Source organism: Podarcis muralis, chromosome 1, assembly GCF_964188315.1.
Source record: "Podarcis muralis chromosome 1, rPodMur119.hap1.1, whole genome shotgun sequence".
NCBI lineage: Eukaryota > Metazoa > Chordata > Lepidosauria > Squamata > Lacertidae > Podarcis > Podarcis muralis.
In genome coordinates, this window is record NC_135655.1 from 104,854,170 (window position 1) to 104,875,408 (window position 21,239).

The 21,239-nt window shown below is 44.5% G+C and overlaps 1 protein-coding gene and 1 long non-coding RNA gene across 2 annotated transcripts in view; one reads left to right on the forward strand and one right to left on the reverse strand.

Moving 5' to 3' along the window:
* Positions 1-8,173: 8,173 nt before the first annotated feature.
* The window catches only part of ACVR1C (activin A receptor type 1C), a 48,977-nt gene continuing 35,911 nt past the window's right edge, over positions 8,174-21,239 (reverse strand). The window contains exons 8-9 of the mRNA XM_028746245.2: positions 17,753-17,883; positions 8,174-11,518 (exon numbers count right to left, since the gene is read on the reverse strand). Of these exons, the coding sequence (XP_028602078.1) occupies positions 11,393-11,518; positions 17,753-17,883 (257 nt within the window). The 3' untranslated portion in view covers positions 8,174-11,392. The remainder of the gene's footprint in view (positions 11,519-17,752; positions 17,884-21,239) is intronic.
* Positions 17,875-20,882, forward strand: LOC114605248 (uncharacterized). Its single transcript, XR_003708536.2, has 2 exons — positions 17,875-19,097; positions 20,223-20,882. It is a non-coding gene; the product is annotated as an uncharacterized LOC114605248 (long non-coding RNA).

Sequence of the window (21,239 nt, forward strand, 5' to 3'; positions counted from 1 at the left end):
CTTGTTTTCTGCTGAACACAAACTAGGTGGTTCCTCTAGGAATAGCATCATCTCATCACTTGCTTAAGTGATATGACTAATGTCTCCAGTGACACTCTTCCTCTTTTCTTCCTTTATTATGCATTGCTTTGTTGTGTGTTGCAGAAAACAATAAATGTGCATCCCTATATCTTAAATATTATATGGGCCTCCCGCCTTTTTTCTTTTCTTTTGGAAACAAAGCAAAACAAAACAAAACAAAACACAACAAAACAAAACAGGAGAAAGCTATGCTTGCGAAGTCAAAAAGATCTGTAGATAATAATTCTGCTTTAACACGACTAAGTTTTTTTAAAAGTTAACCAAACATTAATGAATTGATTTAGTTACTTATTAACTGCATTTATATAGCATGCTGCATGAGAGGAGTTTTCTAGGAGACTCATATGGCAACAACAACAACAACAAAAGCCATTAACAATGCAATTTAGAACACCCAAAGCTTATCACAAATTAATTAAAAACTAAAGCAAAATTTAAAACTGAAAGGAGCTGGGAAGAAACCACATTCTGAGTTTATTTTGTAACATTTTAATGGCTCTTCTGGTGTTAAAAGGGGGGCACTCAGGGTACTCAAAGTGATGTACAAATTAATTTAAAAGAAGAAGCAGCCCCCCAAAATAAAGACAGTAAAAAATGGCAAAAGAATACATTCAATTTTGAAAAGAATAAAAGAATTGTTAAAGTATTCAGCACATGAACTCTCCTGGCAGGGTGGCCTGCTTGCAAAGATGTTGTTGGACTCCCATCAGCCCTAACCAGCATGACCAATGGTCAAGGATGGTGGGAGTTGTAGTCTAACAACCTATAGCGAGCCACATGTGAGCTACCCCTACAACAGAGCAGAAATAGTGTATACACTGAGGGAAAGAGAGTGGAAATTTGCTGGAGAGGGGGTCAAAGCTTATTAAACTGTTTATTAAACCATGGCTTAGCATTATGTGCGAGCCGGGCCATTATGTGATGTTAGAAGCGTTGGGTTTTTTTTGAACCCCATCACTCTGAAGTTGTTTGCACTGGATCTCACGTGCTATTCTACTGCCCACTCATTCAGTTTGGAGAGGTCCCTTTTTAAAAAAGTTCTACACACGCTCCCTGAAATGTCATCATACTGAGTAATTTGGTGTCATCTGCAGTCATGACTCTTTGTGAGCTCATGTAATAAAGCTGACTGCCCCACGTGTGTGTGTGTGTGTGTGTGTGTGTGTGTGTGTGTGTGTGTGTTTGACTGGTTCACCAAAAAGGGATGGAGTAGGGTGCACTCTGGTGCACTTACAGTCCATTATTTTAACCCTTGATGTATTCCCCAAACCTATTGCACAGGTGAACCATGATGCTGTTTGCACATCACACTCTGTTTCTTCTTTGGTGCCACCATTTGATGGCAACCACTGGTGTGCAAGCCAGCCAAGAACGCCACTCAGTTGCTAGTTATCAGTGCCAGCCAAGCAGGTCAGCCCATTTCAGAAGTCTCTGACTCCAGCTTGTCATAATAAATTAAAACACCCCTGAATCCAGAACTCATTCTTGGAGACATTTGGCTGCAGCCTATGTTGTGCAAGCAACATCCCACTCATGCAGTGGGATTTCCCCTTCCTCTTATCTCCTCATGCACTCACAGAAACGGCTCCAGAGGGTCTTCCAACCCATATTTTGATGGGACTGGGGGGGGGGGGAGACTGCAAGGAAGAGGAGAGGAGGGGGAAGTTCCATTGCAGAAGCAAATGTTTGCTGCACAAGGAGGTGGAAGCATTGGAGAGGATCCATTGGTGTAATCAACTGCTTCTATGAAATCTGTAGCATTTATTGAGAACCACTGATTTTATTTTATTTTTAAAGTAAATATGACTTGCGTATTTGTGAACTCATAGTGTACACCAGCTGCTGAATTTGATTTTTCTAGTTTGAAAATAGCAGCAGCAGCAAAGGGGTTTACTAGTGCAAATAATTTCCCATTTAAAACAGTCAATGTAAAATTAATGGCTTCTAACTAAAGATTCCACATTGCAATTATGTTTCCTTTGTGCAAGCATGCAATGGGGAAGTGCTGGCCTTTTACAGTCCCTGGTGCCTCTCAGTCAGTCTGAAAGGCCAAAAATTAAAGTTTTGTTTTATTAACCAGTTTGGGACACTTTTAATTGCTGGGGTAGAGAGTTAAAGGCATGTTTGGATATTTTGGAAGGTGTTTTGGCTCTGGTATGGAAATATGCTAAGGAATGACAAAGACTCAAAGAGTTCTGACTTGTCTTTGTTCAATAGCCACTTGCAACACAATTCAGTACCTCAAAAAGGCACTAAACTGAAGTGTGGGAATATGCATGTTTATTTAAATTAGTTAAGCAATTCAGCAAATGATTGTTTAATTGGTTGATAAAGTATAAATTATTCCTTCAGTGACCCAACTTACAGGGTAAAAATCCATAAATATTTTTGAAGGTGAGGTCCTAAAAGGTAAAAGTCAGTTGTATTAATCTAAAGACATGCATCAAACAGAAAGCATGATCTAGTTTTCTATCTCATAAGTTGGCTCTTGAAACTGCACTCTGACTCAGAAGTTAATACCTATATGAGTAATCGTTAAAGTGCATTCTCTTAATTTTTCTTGCATGCCACTCAATGATGTGATAGTAATTTGTTAACTGCTCTTACATCTACTTTCCCAATCTTGTTTGCAGATTTTAGTAACAAAGTTATCCCTTGCCTTAGTTCCCTTTCTAATGGAATTGTAACACAACTACCTCTCATGAGGAAACAGGTGTGTGTGTGTGTGTGTGTGTGTGTTAAAGCACTTTGCATAACAAAAGCTCAGTGCTTTTTAAGTGCCATGATATGCCAGGTATGTCAACACAGATAGTACGATTGCTATTTTTTAAAAAACCCCAGAAAAGTTAAATAATGGCCACTTCACAACATCAACTCTTGCCAAATATCATAGGTAAACCTCAATGTCACACTTCTGCTCAGGCCTGTTCTTGACACTGTATCTTATTTACACCTTTAGAGGGTGGAAAGTTAGGCAGTTGCACTGTTCACACTTTTAAGTGACATTCTGAACAGTCTTCACTTCTCTCTGTTGTAGGAAGCTCAGGGTTGGGTGGCACCATTTTGCCTTCACCACAACAGTGTGGTGGACCATAAATGGAGCCGAGAAGGACCAACTGCCATTGGTTCTCCTTCAGACTTGTCTCCTGAGGATAAAATGACATAACCCAGGGCTACCCAGTATTTTGCGCCCTCCCCAGTGTGGTAAACTGCAACTCCTGCCATCTCCAAGCAACCTGGCCCAATGACCAAGGATGATGGGAGTTGCAGTTGACAACATCTGGAGGGCACCCTGTTGGGTACCCCCGACAGACCACGCTCTGAGCTTCTTAAAATGGAGATAAGAAATGGAAGAAGCAGCATTGAGAGTGTTAACATCATCATGAGTATTTCCCATTTCTAATTCAGGGATGAGGCACTTGTGGCCCTCCAGATATTGGACTACAACTCCTGTCAGCCAGCGATTAGGGGTAATGGGAGCTGTAATTCAACAGCATTTGGAAAGCCACAGGATCTTCAACCCTGTTCTAGCTGAAGGTGTCAAACATCCTCTTCTCTTTTTTACTAGCTGTGAAACTCTTTCCTGCTTCTGTGAAACAACTAAAGCAACGGTGACCCTGCAACATATCAGTTCTACTAAGCAGGAGGCTACAATATCATTTAAGTGTCTTTACATTAAGCACCTTTAATTAGCTTTCTGATTGGGCACACATTGTGGTTTGTACTCTTCGGCTTTTGAAAACAAACCTTGTTTCTCAATAATCTGTGCAACTATTACTCAATGTGTGCCTCTCTTCCTACTGAAGCCTGCAGAGAAGCCACAATAAACTTGCAACACAGACGTAACATCATGCACCAGAATGACTCCGCTGAGTCGATGACTTAGTGACTCAGCAAGGAAAGTTCACTGCAGGACAAATGGGTAGGAACCATAAAGAAATATAGTGGGAATGGATCTGTGGCACTCACAGCCAGGGGGAGTGGGGAATGGATAATCGCAACCAAGAAAGAGGATGGATTCCCTAGGAAATTCTTGTGTGTTGTGGTGGTTAGAGTGTTGGTAAAAAGGTAAAGGATCCATGGATGGTTAAATCCAGTCAAAGGCGACTATGGGGTTGTGTTGCTCATCTCGCTTTCAGGCCTAGGGAGCCAGCATTTGTCCACAGACAGCTTTTCAGGTCATGTGGCCAGCATGACTAAATCGCTTCTGACAGTGTTGGACTAGGATAGACATGGCCAAACTTGGCCCTCCAGAGGTTTTATAACTATAATTCCCATCATCCCTGACCCCTGGTCCCGTTAGCTAGGGATGATGGGAGTTGTAGTCCCAAAACATCTGGAGGGCCAAGTTTGGTACCAGGGTTCAGAAACCTTAGCTGTGTGCACTATGTACCCTCAAAGCACATCGTTTCCCGCAAAGAATTCTGGGGAATGTGGTTCACCTCTCATAGTTACAATTCCCAGCAACCTTTAAGTGGAATACAGTGCCCAGAATTATTTGAGAGGAAAGAGTGTGCTTCGAATGTGCTTTAAAAGTATAGTGTGTACAGGCCCTACTCAGCCATAAAGCTTGATGGGTGATTTTAGGTTACTCCCCCTCACTAGGTGTAGTAAAGATAAAATTGAGAGGGGTAAACCATGTATAGCACCTTGAACTCCTTGGCGGAAAGCTGGAAAACAAACGTTAATGATGATGTCGCCACTAAACTCATCTGGGAATATCCATCTGTGCATGAATATGGCACTTTCTTTAATAAAGATTAAAAGCCAGACTCTCCCAAACTGTTAGTCAAACCCTCCTCACAGTAGACCTTCCATTCAACTAATTAAACTAAATGTTTTAAAGAGGTTTCTATTGTTTCTATTGTTTTGTTAGTTGCTACCCTGGGCTACGGCCATACTGATCTCATCTGATCTCTGAAGCTAAGCAGGGTCAGGCCTGGTTAGTACTTGGATGGGAAACCGCCTGGGAATACCGGGTGCCATAGGCTTGAGAGCCAGTGTGGTGTAGTGGTTAAGAGCGGTGGACTCATAATCTGGTGAACTGGGTTCGCGTCTCCGCTCCTCCACATGCAGCTGCTGGGTGACCTTGGGCTAATCACACTTCTTTGAAGTCTCTCAACCCCACTCACCTCACAGAGTGTTTGTTGTGGGGGAGGAAGGGAAAGGAGAATGTTAGCTGCTTTGAGACTCCTTCGGGTAGTGATAAAGCGGGATATCAAATCCAAACTCCTCCTCTTCTTCAACCAATTAAACAATCATTTGCTGTAGGTCGCACTGCTGTAGTCCAAGTGGGAGATAACTAGAGCAGAAAGGTGTCTATCCCCTGCCCTCTAGTCTGGAGGTGATGCCATCAAGATATTTGTTTCTAAATATCTAGTTACCATGTCCATTTTCTTCAAAGATAGATATTGTAAGAGTAAATACCTGAGCTTTATGTTGTGTGCTCCCCGCCCCCATTCACATGAAGGGTGGGATGGGTGAGAAATAAACAATCAATAAATCAGTTCTGAGTTGCACCATAATTGTCCAGCCTTAGGTGGCTGTGCTGATCCTTCCCCAACTGTCGACCGTGGCTCCACACCACCTGTGAGGTCAGAAAAGGGCATGGCGGGGGCTGAGGGGGGAAGAGGCCTTCCCACTTTGACATCACTGGGCAGTGGGCTCTGTGTAGGTCTCCGGTTTGGACCCTGAAATCTTAGGGTGTGGTGTGCTCCTGACCTGGCAACACTGCTGCTAAGGAACTGCTAGAGAATTTCTCCTCCGTCCCCTGCCTAGAACCAGGGCTGATTATTTTGAAAGTTCCTTTGCACCTTTGCTCTCCTTAAGATTCTCGTATTTGCTTTTCACGTTGTCATTATTTGATACATGGTGGTAAACTAGCTAGCTAAATAAAATCACCCCCTGAAATCATTGAACAATGAAAGCAACTATGCATCGTTTTTTTTAAAAAATAAATAAATCTAAAGCATAGAATGTTTCATTCAGAATTACAGTGGTACCTCAGGTTAAGCACTTAATTTGTTCTGGAGGCCCGTATTTAACCTGAAACTGTTCTTAACCTAAAGGACCACTTTAGCTAATGGGGCCTCCTGCTGTTGCTGCGCCGCCGGAGCACAATTTCTGTTCTCATCCTGAAGCAAAGTTATTAACCTGAAGCACTATTTCTGGGTTACCTGAAGCGAATGTAACCTGAAGCATATGTAACCTGAGGTACCACTGTAACCCAGTATTCAGAGTACACACACTCATAAAAAACCCTTCAAGATCCAGCAGGTGGCGCACTGCTCTCACCAGAAGAAAAGCTGCTGTTTGCTCTCCAATTTATTATTGGATTTCAGAGAGACAGAGAGAGAGAAAGAGTGCGCACAAAGTAGAGCTCTGATGCTATGAGGCTTATCCTGGGACTCTCAGCTTTATTTATTCTCTTCAAAATAAATAGTTTACTCTGCTTAGGAAAGCAGTATGAATATAAACTGGCAGATGTACGAAACGTTTTACACAGCTGCAAGTTCTAGTTGACCTTACAGGTGATAAATTGTCTGTTTGAGCCTATACTGTAGTTATGTGACCTGATGGTAAATTTCACTTTGTAATCATGTGTCTCTAATGCAATTTGTAAAGGCTGCTGTTGAAGGGGTGCAAATGTGCTTTAATATTTATGGTGTGGATGTGACCTTGGTTCTGGCTATCTTGGGAGAAGGAAGCTGTGTGAAGAAGATGGAGCATATTGGGCCAGAACACATGGAAAGGAGAGGGAGAGACTCGTTCGTTTCTTACCCCACTCCCCCTAATTAATGGGTGATAGAAGGGGGAGGCAGTAGTTAAAATAAAGAAGCGTCCACCTGCATCTCAGCCACAGCAAAGGTTTCTATCCTCACCTGCATGACAGGCAGATAACACACTGCAGAGTGCCTAGGCACTAACACATCACCATCAAGACATTTCTCCTAAATGTTTAGGCATTCATTGAAATCTCCACCCATTGATTCTAACACCGTCCCCCTGGACCGACAGAGAGGAAGTCCACTCCATTCTTCTGTGTTGACAGCTCTTGGGGGTGGCTGGTGACTAGTGGGGCAGAAAGCTAGTAGACCAACAGTAGGCAGAGGCAGAGCCAATGAAGGCAGACCTTGGTTGTAGAGCAGTGTCCCAGTTGTCCTAATGGACCAGCCTCCGCTGACAGTTCTTCAGATAGTTGTATCCTCCTTAATCTTGTCTTCTCCACCCTAGCCTAAATATATTTAGCTCTTTCAACTTTTCCTCTGAGGATTTGGTTCCTTCCTTCCTTCCTTCCTTCCTTCCTTCCTTCCTTCCTTCCTTCCTTCCTTCTTTTCTTCTTTTGTATTTTCCAAAACAGGAACACAAAGCATAGTTAAGCTCCCCATCCCTCTGTCCCACTTAGAACTTCGTACCAAATACAGCATGTATACATATACCATATGACTTCCCTTCCACCCTTTTCCTGGTTCCTTTGCTTTTCTACTACTCCAGGGGTCAGCAAACTTTTTCAGCAGGGGGCCGGTTCACTGTCCCTAAGGCCTTGTGGGGGGCCGGACTATATTTTGAAAAAATAAATAAAAATGAACAAATTCCTATGCGCCACAAATAACCCAGAGATGCATTTTAAATAAAAGGATACATTCTACTCATGTAAAAACACGCTGATTCTCGGACCATCCATGGGCCGGATTGAGAAGGCAATTGGGCCGGATCCGGCCCCCGGGCCTTAGTTTGCCTACCCATGTACTACTCCATGTAATCCACATCTTTTTAATCTTTTTTAGGATCTGGTTTCTAGACGGCTCACCATCCCTTGATCATGCTCCAGCCAGCATCCCTCTTAAAATTTGGTGCCCAAATAGACACTGTACTACAGATGCAGCATGACCAGTGCAAAATAAGGTAAGAAATTTTACTTCTCCTATTCTTCAAACAATATGCAGAGATTAGGCTTTAAAAAGCACCTAAGATTTGGACTTGGGGTGGGGGGAGGTGTCAGTGTTTTGTTTTTACTCAAAAAATAAAAAAATACCCCAAGGTCAAGTGAGATATATATATGACTTTAGGAAGACATAGCAGCAGAACAGAGTATATTTCGTAGGCATCGTGTTTTTATTCTTTAAAAGAGATTATGCTTCACAGAAACAATGGCGAAGAAGGATTAATATAGTAAAATTGCCACTTTACAAAAATACACTTTCAGAAAAATGTAGGTATTCAAAAATACAACATTCAAAACTCATTATTTACAACCAGAGGCAGCAGCAGTATTGAGCAATAAAAAAAATAAATATTTTACTTGTTACAGTATACACTAAGGTTAGACCAGGTACAAGTTTGAAGACTGACATCACCACTCAGTTCCATAACTATGTTTGAAGCTAGTCTCTTAATGAACATAAAAACATTCCTATTTCTATTTAAAAAAGCACAGCTTTTATGGAAACTTGCAGGTTTGAAACGCTACATATTCCCCACTCTGGAATGGCGCTATGCCCAACCATTAAGCATCTCTGAACTCTAAGAGTTGTGCTTTCTTCTGATATAGGCATCTTACCCAATACATTCAGGATCCTTCAAATTCAATTTATTGCACTTCTGTCACATTCCATCAACAAAAAATAATAATACTCCTTTACTGGCAGAGCCATAAATTTGTGGCACCTGCTAGCACAGAATATGTGTGTTCCTTTCAGAAAGGTTCATACAAAAGAAGATCACACAGCACAGACTTATACATAAAGTATTTCAAAACACAAATATGAAGCTTGTGGCAGCATCCAGTTAAATATATTTTTTCCCTGCAAGGCCATTTATTTTTCACATTAGAATTGCACAGTACAGGCTTCAATATAAGATGATTTCAAACTATACCAGTGATTCCTTAAAGAAGGGGGGGGGGGGTTAAGAAGGAACATTCCTCACATACATATAGGCATCTCTCACTCGACTTGCAGCAACAGAAGGGTTGCTGCTAATTTTACAAAGTTAAGCAAATGGCAGGACAGCAAATAAGAGGGCGACAGGTTGATCCATAAAATGAATTTTAAGGATAGGCTCTGTGACTCACAGTGCCAAATACATGAATTAAGAACCAGTTCACACATGCAGTATTTTATCATTGGTTGACTACAACATCAAAGCGATGACTTAAGCCACCCTGCATGGCTTCCAACATATACAAAACCATAATAAAACATACAGAGCTGCCTTCAGTTGTCTTCTAATGGTTGTATAGTTACTTCTCTCCTTCACATCTGATTCCACAGGGCATTCCACAGGTGGGTGCCACTGCTGAGAAGGCCCTCTGCCTGGTTCCCTATAACTTCACTTCTTGCAGTGAGGGAACCGCCAGAAGGCCCTCAGAGCTGGACCTCAGTGTCCAGCCTGAACAACAGACATCTAAAGACATAGCTCTTCTTTAAATATATGTATTTAATAGTCTCATCACCCTCCCAGATTCAAAATTTCATGGAAAATTAACTTTGAAAATATATACCCAAATTTTCATTAACTAATACCCATTGTTTTCTGACATCCTCCCTTCCATTAAGAATCACAGACATATTCTACAGCCTCATTCTAATTTTTGGCACCAAAAAGTACACAATCCAAGCTTATCCCAACAGCAGTGGTCCTTGGCTAAGATTCTGGAATATGAAACTGGACGCATGTAACAAAATGCCATTTCTAACATTTAACTATAAATTTGCATTTGAAGCATTAAATAAATGGCCACTTTTAAGGCAACATATAATGAGAGCTTTAAGTTTCACAGTATATATGTTCGATTGAACGCCTCTCTTATTTGGTTAATAAAAGACCAAACAAGAAACAAATTCTATACACATTGCACCAGCTAGTTTACAAAATTCTGTGGGAAATGCTTCAATGAACTTGGTCCAAGATTCTCTCTTGTTTGAAGGGTAACAGCACACGGTTTAGAACATAGAAGGTGGCCTTGTATCAGGTTGGATCATTGGTCCACAAAGCAAAATTCCAGTGTGAAATGGAGGGGGCAGAGATCTGCATGGGAGCGCTAACATCCTTCCTGTGGTTCCAATCTAGATTGGGTCCCCTGCTGCTGCAATTTGCAATAGGGGGAAAATTCTTATTGAAGAAAACGAGTTATTCCCCACCAACCAAAACTGCAGGAATGGGTGGAAGCAATCCAAATTGGTACCACAGCAAGGAGTAAAGGGTTTAAATTCCCTTCCCCTTCTCTCTCTGCTCTACTAATTTCTGTAACACCACCACCACTTAAATGCACAGCTACATAGCCACATAGCCAACACAACAGGTAGTGTGGCTGTTAGGGAGGGGTTTGTTATTTCACAAGGTGCTTGGCTGTAGCTGGAGATGGCAGAGAAATATGCTTCCCTTCGCAAACATTTTCTACAGTCACACAATGCTCATAATGTACCTTAGCTTAGAACAGATATACTTAGCACATTTCGGTTTTCAGGAATCCCTACCCAACATAGTAGCAATCCACTGGAGAGGCATTTGTCATGCCCTGGATGGAGAGGGGGCTCATTGCTGCTCAAGGAACCTGCAGCAAGCCAGGAGGAACATGAGAAGCTCGGTATCCCTGCAAGTGGGCATTAATGCTCCAGATCCCATGGAGATTTTCAAAGACATGCCACTCTGGCCTGTAGTCACACTTGAAATCCCATGAGGAAGAAAGCTCTAGGTCTATGTCATGTGAGGTCTTGTGGCTTAAGTCACAGTTCTTTAGATGACCTGGAAAGCTATTCATCTTGTGAGATTTACTGAAGGGAGGGGGGAAAGTGTGGCTTGAGCAGACAATATATCTTAGCACAGAATAAATACGCAGAATATTACATTCAGGATTCGCTTAGAATGCAAACCTTAAATGCTCTAGTTTCTTCAGTTACTTTGCATACCATCTGCACAGACTACAAAAGTCCTAGGTGTGGTTGCATCCTGACCTTCTCCATGTTCTCTCAGTTGTGTCTTAGATGCATAAGGGCTTGCATGGCAGGTGCAGGGAGAGTGACGTCACACAGTGGAACATTGACCAGATCCCATTTTCCAGAAAAGAGAGGGAGGAGGGTAACTTTTCATTAACCAGGCAAGGCAGTCTGTGGACATCATGAACCAGCTGGAAATTAACCTTTGAACATACCAATGAAGTTAATTTCCAGTACTCTACTTTGGGCTCTTAAATACTGTGCTCCGCATCATGTGAGGTAGAGAGAGAAAGAAAGAAAAAATCAAAACAAATGCAAAACAAACAAACCAACAGAATTTCCTCCCCTTTCCTCTTCTGTGGGGGTGTGCAAATCTAAGCTTTGGAATCTTCTTGTACGTAGAGCTGAGAAATGGTCTTCTTAATGCGAAGCGCTGTCAGTCGAGCTGCCCCATTGGCGTACCAGCACTCACGCATGATCCGGCCCATTACTCTGAGTGCCTTGAGAAAAGAGCAAAAGCAGAGTAAGACGCATATATATATGTGTGTGTGTGTGTGTGTGTGTGTGTGTGTGTGTGTGTGTATATATATATATATATATATGCAGGTTTTGGTGTCCTCGGGTGTCTTCCCGTGTAAAAGTTGGGGTGTCTAGGCGACGTTTCGACGAGGTCTCACTCGTCATCTTCAGGCTGGTGCTTTCGGCTTCTTGTTACTGGAACAGAGCAGGATCTCAGTGTTTGAGTTCCTATAAATACTGTTGAGGGGGTGTGGTGTATAGCCTCCAATGTTCTGGGCAGAGAGGAAGTTCCCAGGCTAGTGTGCCTTTTCTTCTTTTGTTCCTTAATTACTTGAGGGATATCTTGAGTGATTTCTTGAGTGATATCCTGAGTACCACTTAGGTGGGTCATTAGGTGTGGATTAGTTGCTAAAGCCTTTGTGTCTTGACCTCTTGAACTTTGTGAAGAGTTTTTCTGAGAAGATGGCTGTATTGCACTTAGTTGTGCTCTGGCTTGGCTTCGTGTATAGGGGCGAGCTGTGGTTTTGTGGCCTGTGCCAGCCAGATCTGTGTAGGGATTGCAGGGGGGTGCAGCATCCGGAGGTGCCACCATGGTTTGGCTACTGGATGGTGTCTGTAATTTATCTGTGGAGAGGGTCTGGGTTTGGGTCTGGTGTGGTTGATTGGTGATGGCGTTCTGTGTGCCTCTGGATCTGGTGTCAGTTTTTGTGGGGAGGGCTAATTTCCAGATGTCTGGCAAGCGGGATGTGTCGTCACGCTTGTTCATGTTGTGAGGGTGTTTCTCTATCTCGATGGCTTCCATGATTATTCTCTTGTGGTGATGTTCCATGTTAAAGAGCAATTTGGAATCTGCAAAATTAATTTCGTGTCCTGTTTCTTTCATGTGTTGGAAAAGAGAGGAAGTTTTTTCTTCTTTTTTGACGGCATTCTTGTGTTCTGCAATACGTGCATTTATTCGTCTGTTTGTTTGTCCAATGTACGTGGCTGGGCAGACTTTGCAGGGTATTTCATAGACCCCTTGGTTTTCCAACTGGATTTTATCCTTGGGGTTTCTGAGGATATTGGCTATTTTTTGGTTGGTGCAAAAGGCTGTTTTGATATTGTGTTTATGGAGGATTTTGCTAATTTTATCTGTAGTGCCCTTGATATAAGGAAGGAGGGCCATGCCATTGTTTTCTTCTGTGTCTTGGTTTTTGGGGGGTGTTTCTTTTTGGATTAGCTTCGTAACCCTGTTTTGCTGGTATCCATTGGCAATTAACACATTTGAGAGATTCTGTAACTCAGTTGTCAAGTGGTCTTTGTCAGCCAGGCGTTTGGTTCTGGAGATGAGAGTCTTGGCTACGGAGTTTATTTGTGCAGGGTGGTGGTGTGATTGTGCATGTAAGTAGCGGTTGGTGTGTGTTTTTTTCCGGTAGATAGTGTGTCCTAGGGAGCCATCAGGTTTTTTGTAGATTAGGACGTCAAGGAAGGGAAGTTGGTTGTTGGCTTCTATTTCCATAGTGAATTGTATTTTGGGGTGTAGGCTGTTGAGATGTGTGAGGAAGCTATCCAGTTTTTCCTTCCCGTGTGGCCAAATTACAAAGGTGTCGTCAACATATCTGAGCCAAAGTTTGGGTTTGTGTTCTGACTTGTCTAAAGCATTGGTTTCAAAGTGTTCCATGTACAGGTTTGCGATGACCGGTGAGAGGGGTGATCCCATAGGTGCTCCTTCTATCTGTTTGTATCTTTGTCCATTGTGGATGAAGTACGTGTTGGTTAGGCAGTGGTTGGTCAGGTCCAAGATGTATTCGGGGGGATTGTATTTGTTTTGAATGGCTGTCAAGGCTTCATTAATGGCCTCTCCTATCAGTGAAGAAATCCAGCTAAGAATCATCCCCAGAGAAAAATCATCCAGATGCCCCAAACTCTACGGCCTCCCCAAGATACACAAAGAAGGAACACCACTCAGACCAATAGTCAGCTCCATAGGCTCACCTCTACAAAATCTCGCTAAATTTCTCGCCAAGCAACTTCAGCCCTATGCAGAATCCATCTCTTCACACGTTCCAAACTCCTTCCAGTTCATAGAAACAATAAAGAAGCAAAACCTACATCCCAATGACCTACTTGTGAGCTTCGATGTTGTATCTCTCTTCACACAAGTGCCCATTAATGAAGCCTTGACAGCCATTCAAAACAAATACAATCCCCCCGAATACATCTTGGACCTGACCAACCACTGCCTAACCAACACGTACTTCATCCACAATGGACAAAGATACAAACAGATAGAAGGAGCACCTATGGGATCACCCCTCTCACCGGTCATCGCAAACCTGTACATGGAACACTTTGAAACCAATGCTTTAGACAAGTCAGAACACAAACCCAAACTTTGGCTCAGATATGTTGACGACACCTTTGTAATTTGGCCACACGGGAAGGAAAAACTGGATAGCTTCCTCACACATCTCAACAGCCTACACCCCAAAATACAATTCACTATGGAAATAGAAGCCAACAACCAACTTCCCTTCCTTGACGTCCTAATCTACAAAAAACCTGATGGCTCCCTAGGACACACTATCTACCGGAAAAAAACACACACCAACCGCTACTTACATGCACAATCACACCACCACCCTGCACAAATAAACTCCGTAGCCAAGACTCTCATCTCCAGAACCAAACGCCTGGCTGACAAAGACCACTTGACAACTGAGTTACAGAATCTCTCAAATGTGTTAATTGCCAATGGATACCAGCAAAACAGGGTTACGAAGCTAATCCAAAAAGAAACACCCCCCAAAAACCAAGACACAGAAGAAAACAATGGCATGGCCCTCCTTCCTTATATCAAGGGCACTACAGATAAAATTAGCAAAATCCTCCATAAACACAATATCAAAACAGCCTTTTGCACCAACCAAAAAATAGCCAATATCCTCAGAAACCCCAAGGATAAAATCCAGTTGGAAAACCAAGGGGTCTATGAAATACCCTGCAAAGTCTGCCCAGCCACGTACATTGGACAAACAAACAGACGAATAAATGCACGTATTGCAGAACACAAGAATGCCGTCAAAAAAGAAGAAAAAACTTCCTCTCTTTTCCAACACATGAAAGAAACAGGACACGAAATTAATTTTGCAGATTCCAAATTGCTCTTTAACATGGAACATCACCACAAGAGAATAATCATGGAAGCCATCGAGATAGAGAAACACCCTCACAACATGAACAAGCGTGACGACACATCCCGCTTGCCAGACATCTGGAAATTAGCCCTCCCCACAAAAACTGACACCAGATCCAGAGGCACACAGAACGCCATCACCAATCAACCACACCAGACCCAAACCCAGACCCTCTCCACAGATAAATTACAGACACCATCCAGTAGCCAAACCATGGTGGCACCTCCGGATGCTGCACCCCCCTGCAATCCCTACACAGATCTGGCTGGCACAGGCCACAAAACCACAGCTCGCCCCTATACACGAAGCCAAGCCAGAGCACAACTAAGTGCAATACAGCCATCTTCTCAGAAAAACTCTTCACAAAGTTCAAGAGGTCAAGACACAAAGGCTTTAGCAACTAATCCACACCTAATGACCCACCTAAGTGGTACTCAGGATATCACTCAAGAAATCACTCAAGATATCCCTCAAGTAATTAAGGAACAAAAGAAGAAAAGGCACACTAGCCTGGGAACTTCCTCTCTGCCCAGAACATTGGAGGCTATACACCACACCCCCTCAACAGTATTTATAGGAACTCAAACACTGAGATCCTGCTCTGTTCCAGTAACAAGAAGCCGAAAGCACCAGCCTGAAGATGACGAGTGAGACCTCGTCGAAACGTCGCCTAGACACCCCAACTTTTACACGGGAAGACACCCGAGGACACCAAAACCTGCATTCCTGTACCCGTGAAAATCTACGAAAGCATATATATATATATATATATATATATATATATATATAAAAACACACACGTTATTGTATTTGAACTTGGAACCTTTCTGCTCACGCAACAAGACTGTGCTGCCTGCCCCCACCCACAGGTCCCTGCACCCCTGAAAAAGTGCTTCTGAGGAGCTGGGAGACCCTATAGGAAAACCATGGCAGGGCAAAGAGGGCTGCAAGCAGGAAAGGGGAAAATCAATGGAAATTTGGGGAGGGGGCTTGCAAAAGAACTTCTGCTCATGCAAATACACTTTAATTGGGGTTATACCATTGGGGTGGCAAGTTCTATAGGGAGCATATCCACAATCGCTACTGATTTATCACCAGAAATATGCTCTGATGTACTCTTTTCTGCTGTGCATGTGTTGATATAATTCCTCAAGTTTACTGTCAGTAGTTAACTTTTTTTTAGATCATCACCAAGGCTCAAGGTCTGTCTGCAAGCCATGCTTTTGACGAAAGACTGAAATTCTTTTGAGCAGTAAGCCCCTGTGTGCTTAGTGCAATTACGTAACTTCTTAGTAGACGTACCGTATTTTTTGCACCATAGGACGCACTTTTTCCCTCCTAAAAAGCAAGGGGAAATGTGTGTGCGTCCTATGGAGCGAATGCAGGCTTTCGCTGAAGCCTGGAGAGTGAGAGGGGTCGGCGCGCACCGACCCCTCTCGCTCTCCAGGCTTCAGGAAGCTATCCGCTAGCCGTGGGAGACCCAGCTCTCCCACGGCTAGCGGAGCGCTGCATTAATCCCGAAGCTTGGGGCGTGCGGAGCTCAGCGCGCCCCAAGCTTCTGGGTGCCGGCTTGGGGCGCGCTGAGCTCCGCACGCCCCAAGCTTCGGGATTAGCGCTCCGCTAGCCGTGTGTAGGCTGCGGATAGCAGCCTGCTTCCCGGAGCTTCGGGCGCCCTGAAAGCAGAGCGCCCGGCGCTTCGGGAACACATCCATAGCGTGTGGACCCTTGCAGGAGTTCTCCACAGGGCTCCCCACACTGCAGATAGCAGCCTGCCGCCCGGCGGGTGGGGCGCCCTGAAGCAGAGCGCCCCTCGCGCCAGGCATACATTCGCAGCGTGGGGACCCTTGCAGGAGTTCCCCGCAGGGCTCCCCACACTACAGACAGCAGCCTGCTGCCCGGCGCGAGCGGCGCTCTGCTTCAGGGCGCCCCTCGCGCCAGGCATACATCCGCAGCGTGCGGAGCCCTGCTGGAGTTCCCCACAGGGCTCCCCAAGCTGCGGATAGCAGCCTGCTGCCCGGCGCGAGGGGCGCCCTGAAGCAGAGCACCCCGCGTGCCAGGCAGACATCAGCCAGCCCCACAAGCTCGGGGGACAGCAGGGAGGCGCAGCGCCACTATCCCGCTGTTCCTCGACCTGGTTCGGTTTCCCAGACCTGCTTTTGGGGGGGAAATAAAGGGAATGGTTTTTCCCTTTATTTCCCCCCAAAAAAACTAGGTGCGTCCTATGGTCCGGTGCGTCCAATCGTGCGAAAAATATGGTATATAGGATTTTGCTGGAAATCCTACATATATTTTTTTATGGGGTGCAGGTATGTGATAGTCACTTGGTCATGAGGACAGGATTTTCGACACCTGATTGAGGCACTACATTTAATACTCTTTTATCTTAGAGTTAAGCCTGTGCTGGGGAGCCAAGAGCTGCATTCTGTAGGCGATAAATATTATTGTTATTGTTATTATCATCAGAGTGGGTTGCCCCAGCCACTCTGGGTGGCTCCCAACAAAATATTAAGAACAGAATCAAACATTAAAAACTTCCCTATATAGGGCTGCCTTCAGGTGTCTTCTGAAAGTGAAATAGTTGTTTATTTCCTGGACATCTGATGGGAGGGTGCCACTACCAAGAAGGCCCTCTGCCTGGTTCCCTATTGGGCAAAAAGTGGGTGGGACCAAAGGAAAGGTGGCTGCAACACCATTTTTTTCTCTTCTTCACACATACTCTCTTAAACCCACCCACCCACCGACACTCAAACTTTTCCCAATCCTTCCATCATCCATGCATTCTCTCTCTCTAGGTTTGGAGGGCTGTATCGAAGGAAAGTCGCATGATGTCCCCCTGTGGATTAAACTCTGGCATTTGAAAGGCCTCTAGGGGTGAACTGCGCCTCACATTGAGCCCATTTACTTAACCAGACAGGTATATGCAAGCATTTGGGGGGGGGGGTAAGTTTTCATATTTTAGTTCAGTTAAAAACATGCACTTTTTAGATACACAGTAAAAGTTGCAGTTCAAAGAAGGCGCGAAGCAAGAGAAAATGTTACCTCACAGCTTTGCCACTGATTTGGGATATTTGGTCTATGTTTTTGCTCACAGACTACTTTTCTCATATCTTCTATTGAAGGATCAGAAGGCACAGCATCATAGTAAGGTAACTGGTACTCCTCGACAATTCCTAGAAGAGGAATGTGGTAAAAATATAAATTTACTAGGGGACTTTCAGTTGTTATGGGAGCAAAACATGGACAGATGTAGTACAGAAACGGCTTCCTGGCACACCTGGGCAAATATCCATTGTGTCAGCAAATATATTCTTGAAAACATTGTGCTTTTTCCAAATGCTTCGGTAAAAAAAAAAATCTGTAAAGCCGCATCCTTGAAGTATTCAGAAACTTATTTTCATTCAGGGCTACATGGGAAAGTCCTTGAAATTGCAGGCAATCATTCCTGTCAAACTAGCTCTGCGGTACCCACAATTCTTTCTGTCAGCTTGTTAAGGGGCAGGTGAAGACCCAATATGGGCTAATACAACTCTGGCTTGGATCCAAAGAATGAGAGGTAGAAGGAGATGATGCATTTCAGTGGGGGAAATGTAATAACGCAACCTATTATATAATGCAATATGACAACCCCTTATGTTGGAGCCGTAGCCTAGCTCTATGGTTTTACAATCCAGTGGGGATGAGGAAGGGATCCCGAGGGCCATCTAGTCCTACCCTTTGCAATGCAGGAATCCTGTCCACAGGATTGAACCCCCAACCTTCCAGTTAATAGCCAGACCCAGTTCTGCACTGACCCAGAACTCTCAAAGACGAAAGAAAGCATTGCACTTGAGCTAGATGCAAGCCTGTGGTAGTGGAAGAGTTTGGGGGTGTTTGTGTGGAGTTCATTTAATTAATATGGCAATGTGTTTGATGCAGGAAGTCTTGGTCAAGTTGGGTAACCTTAAGTGACAGCTGAGATAGGGGTTGGAGATTGAACTCTCAGTATGCAAAAGGAGGAGAGAGAGCGTGCACATTGCGATGGAGGGCTGCAGGTTTGGAATTCCACGATAGACGGTGTGATGGGCTGGGGCTAGAAGGGGCGGCAGAAGAAGTGTCTATATGTTTGGGTGCTGGTTGGTCCATGTGGGTTTGTGCTGGTGTTCTTGGTTGGCAGCCAGAAGAAGAAGACAGCAAAGAGGAAGAGGATCAAGGAAGAAGGAGACCTGAGAGGAAGACCAAGTGGTTTGATGGCTGAAGATTTGCTGGGGTAGCTGAATCACTTGACAGGGAGAACTTGTCTACAGGGGCGAGAGGAGTTGGGAATGCTGGGCTCTGGCGCCTGGTAGGAGCTTTAGAGGAAGGTCTTCCAAGACAAGACAGCAGAAACAGACCCACACTTCAATAGGTGAGTAGGGGTTAAAACAGAGGCTTCAACAAAAGTCCTCAGTCATAGTGTTGAGGGCTTACCGTATTTTTCGCCCTATAAGACACACTTTTTCCCCTCCAAAAATGAAGGGGAAATGTGTGTGTCTTATGGGGCGAATGCAGACTCCTTGGCTTCAGCGATAGCAACGCGAAGCCTCCGAAGCCTGCGCTCCGGAGGCTTCGCGTTGCTTCCGCTGAAGCCAGGAGAGTCTGCTCTTTGAGGCTGGCAGTGGGGGAAAGCAGCTCTTCCCCCATCGCCAGCCCCAGAGGATGGGGGGCAGCAGGAAGGCACGCAACGCCTTGCCGCTACTCTCCAACCCTCCTTTCGGCTTTTGCAGGAGATGGGGGAATTCCCCCATCTCCTGCAAATGCAGGCAGAAGCCTCGCGCTCTTTAAAGGGGCTCCGCGGCTTCTGCTGGCTTTTCAACGAGGGGGGGGGATTCCCCCACCTCCTAGAAAAGCCCGCAGGAGCCGCGCACCCTTTAAAGAGCGAGCGGCTCTTGGGGGCTTTTCCCCAAGGAGGGAGAAGGGACTGACTGGCCGTTTCAGTCCCTTCTCCCCTCCTGGTCAAAAAGCCTGCAGGAGTCACGCGGGGCTCCTGTGGGGTTTTGCGGGAGGTGGGGGAATTCCGCCACCTCCCGCAAAAGCAGGGAGGTCTTGGAGTAGTGCACAGGCTGCGTGCAGCCTGTCCACTGCTCCCAGAGCTGCAGGGGGGAAATCATATTTTTTCCCTTGATTTCCCCCCCTGAAAACTAGCTGCATCCTATAGGGCGAAAAATACGGTAATTAACAAGGGCAATTGCCAGAGGCTGTATGGTATTGGTAACAGTAGTGTAAAAGCTGTTGGTATTGAACGTGACAGTAACAAATTAGCAAAGTGTGTAATTTGAAGCTCGCACACTACGCAATCTGACTATAAATAAATGTTAATATTGTCAAATATAGTAACTATATACAACTGGCTTTATCTCATAGTTACCAGGATTACTGGTAAGTTAAGGGTACAAGCGATATTAAATGGTAGCAGAAGTACAGGTGCAGGAAAACTGTTGGGCATGGAAGTTGGTTTTGTTTAAGGAAGGAAATACCCTCTTTCCCACCACAGGGAACCACCGACAGAAGTTTGATTCAGGACAACAATCAAATCGTAGATGGCTTCTGGTTTTCACCAATCCTGAAGCAGCAGCTGAATGGCCTACTGGGGTGTCATTTTATTAATTCCTTAAATTGATATACTGCCCTTCAACCAAGGATCACTGTTCTCTTTATAGTTGCATTTTATACATATGATATTTGCAACTCAATGCTCTTCTGTTATTAAAGGTAAAGGGACCCCTGACCATTAGGTCCAGTCGTGGCCGACTCTGGGGTTGCGGCTCTCATCTCGCTTTACTGGCTGAGGGAGCCGGCGTACAGCTTCCAAGTCATGTGGCCAGCATGACTAAGGCGCTTCTGGCGAACCAGAGCAGCGCACGGAAACGGCGTTTACCTTCCCGCCGGAGCAGTACCTATTTATCTACTTGCACTTTGATGTGCTTTCGAACTGCTAGGTTGGCAGGAGCAGGGACTGAGCAACGGGAGCTCACCCCGTCACGGGGATTCGAACCACTGACCTTCTGATCGGCAAGTCCTAGGCTCTGTGGTTTAACCCACAGCGCCACCCGCATCCCTTATTACAATGCTACATTTTGTAAGCCACTTACCTGGTGAAAGAAGGTATATGTTCTTAAAATTAAATAAAGTACCAGTTGTGCAATTTCCTATTCTCCAGTCTCCCCACTATTCCTTTCCTCCTCACCGATTATTTCAGCCACTCATAAGCCGCCTTTAAACAGTGTTATTTGTCTAGAAAAAAGAGCTGCCCTTCTTTTTTTATAATGGCAATGGTGCACAACTGAGAGGTGCCAGGAAAAAAAAAACCCCTGTCTTTAGGTATTATTCATGTGAGGGAGCATCACACTACAGTGGTACCTCGGGTTAAGAACTTAATTCGTTATGGAGGTCCGTTCTTAACCTGAGGTACCACTTTAGCTAATGGGGCCTCCTGCTGCCGCCACCTGATTTCTGTTCTCCTCCTGAAGCAAAGTTCTTGACCCGAGGTACTTTTTCTGAGTTAGCAGAG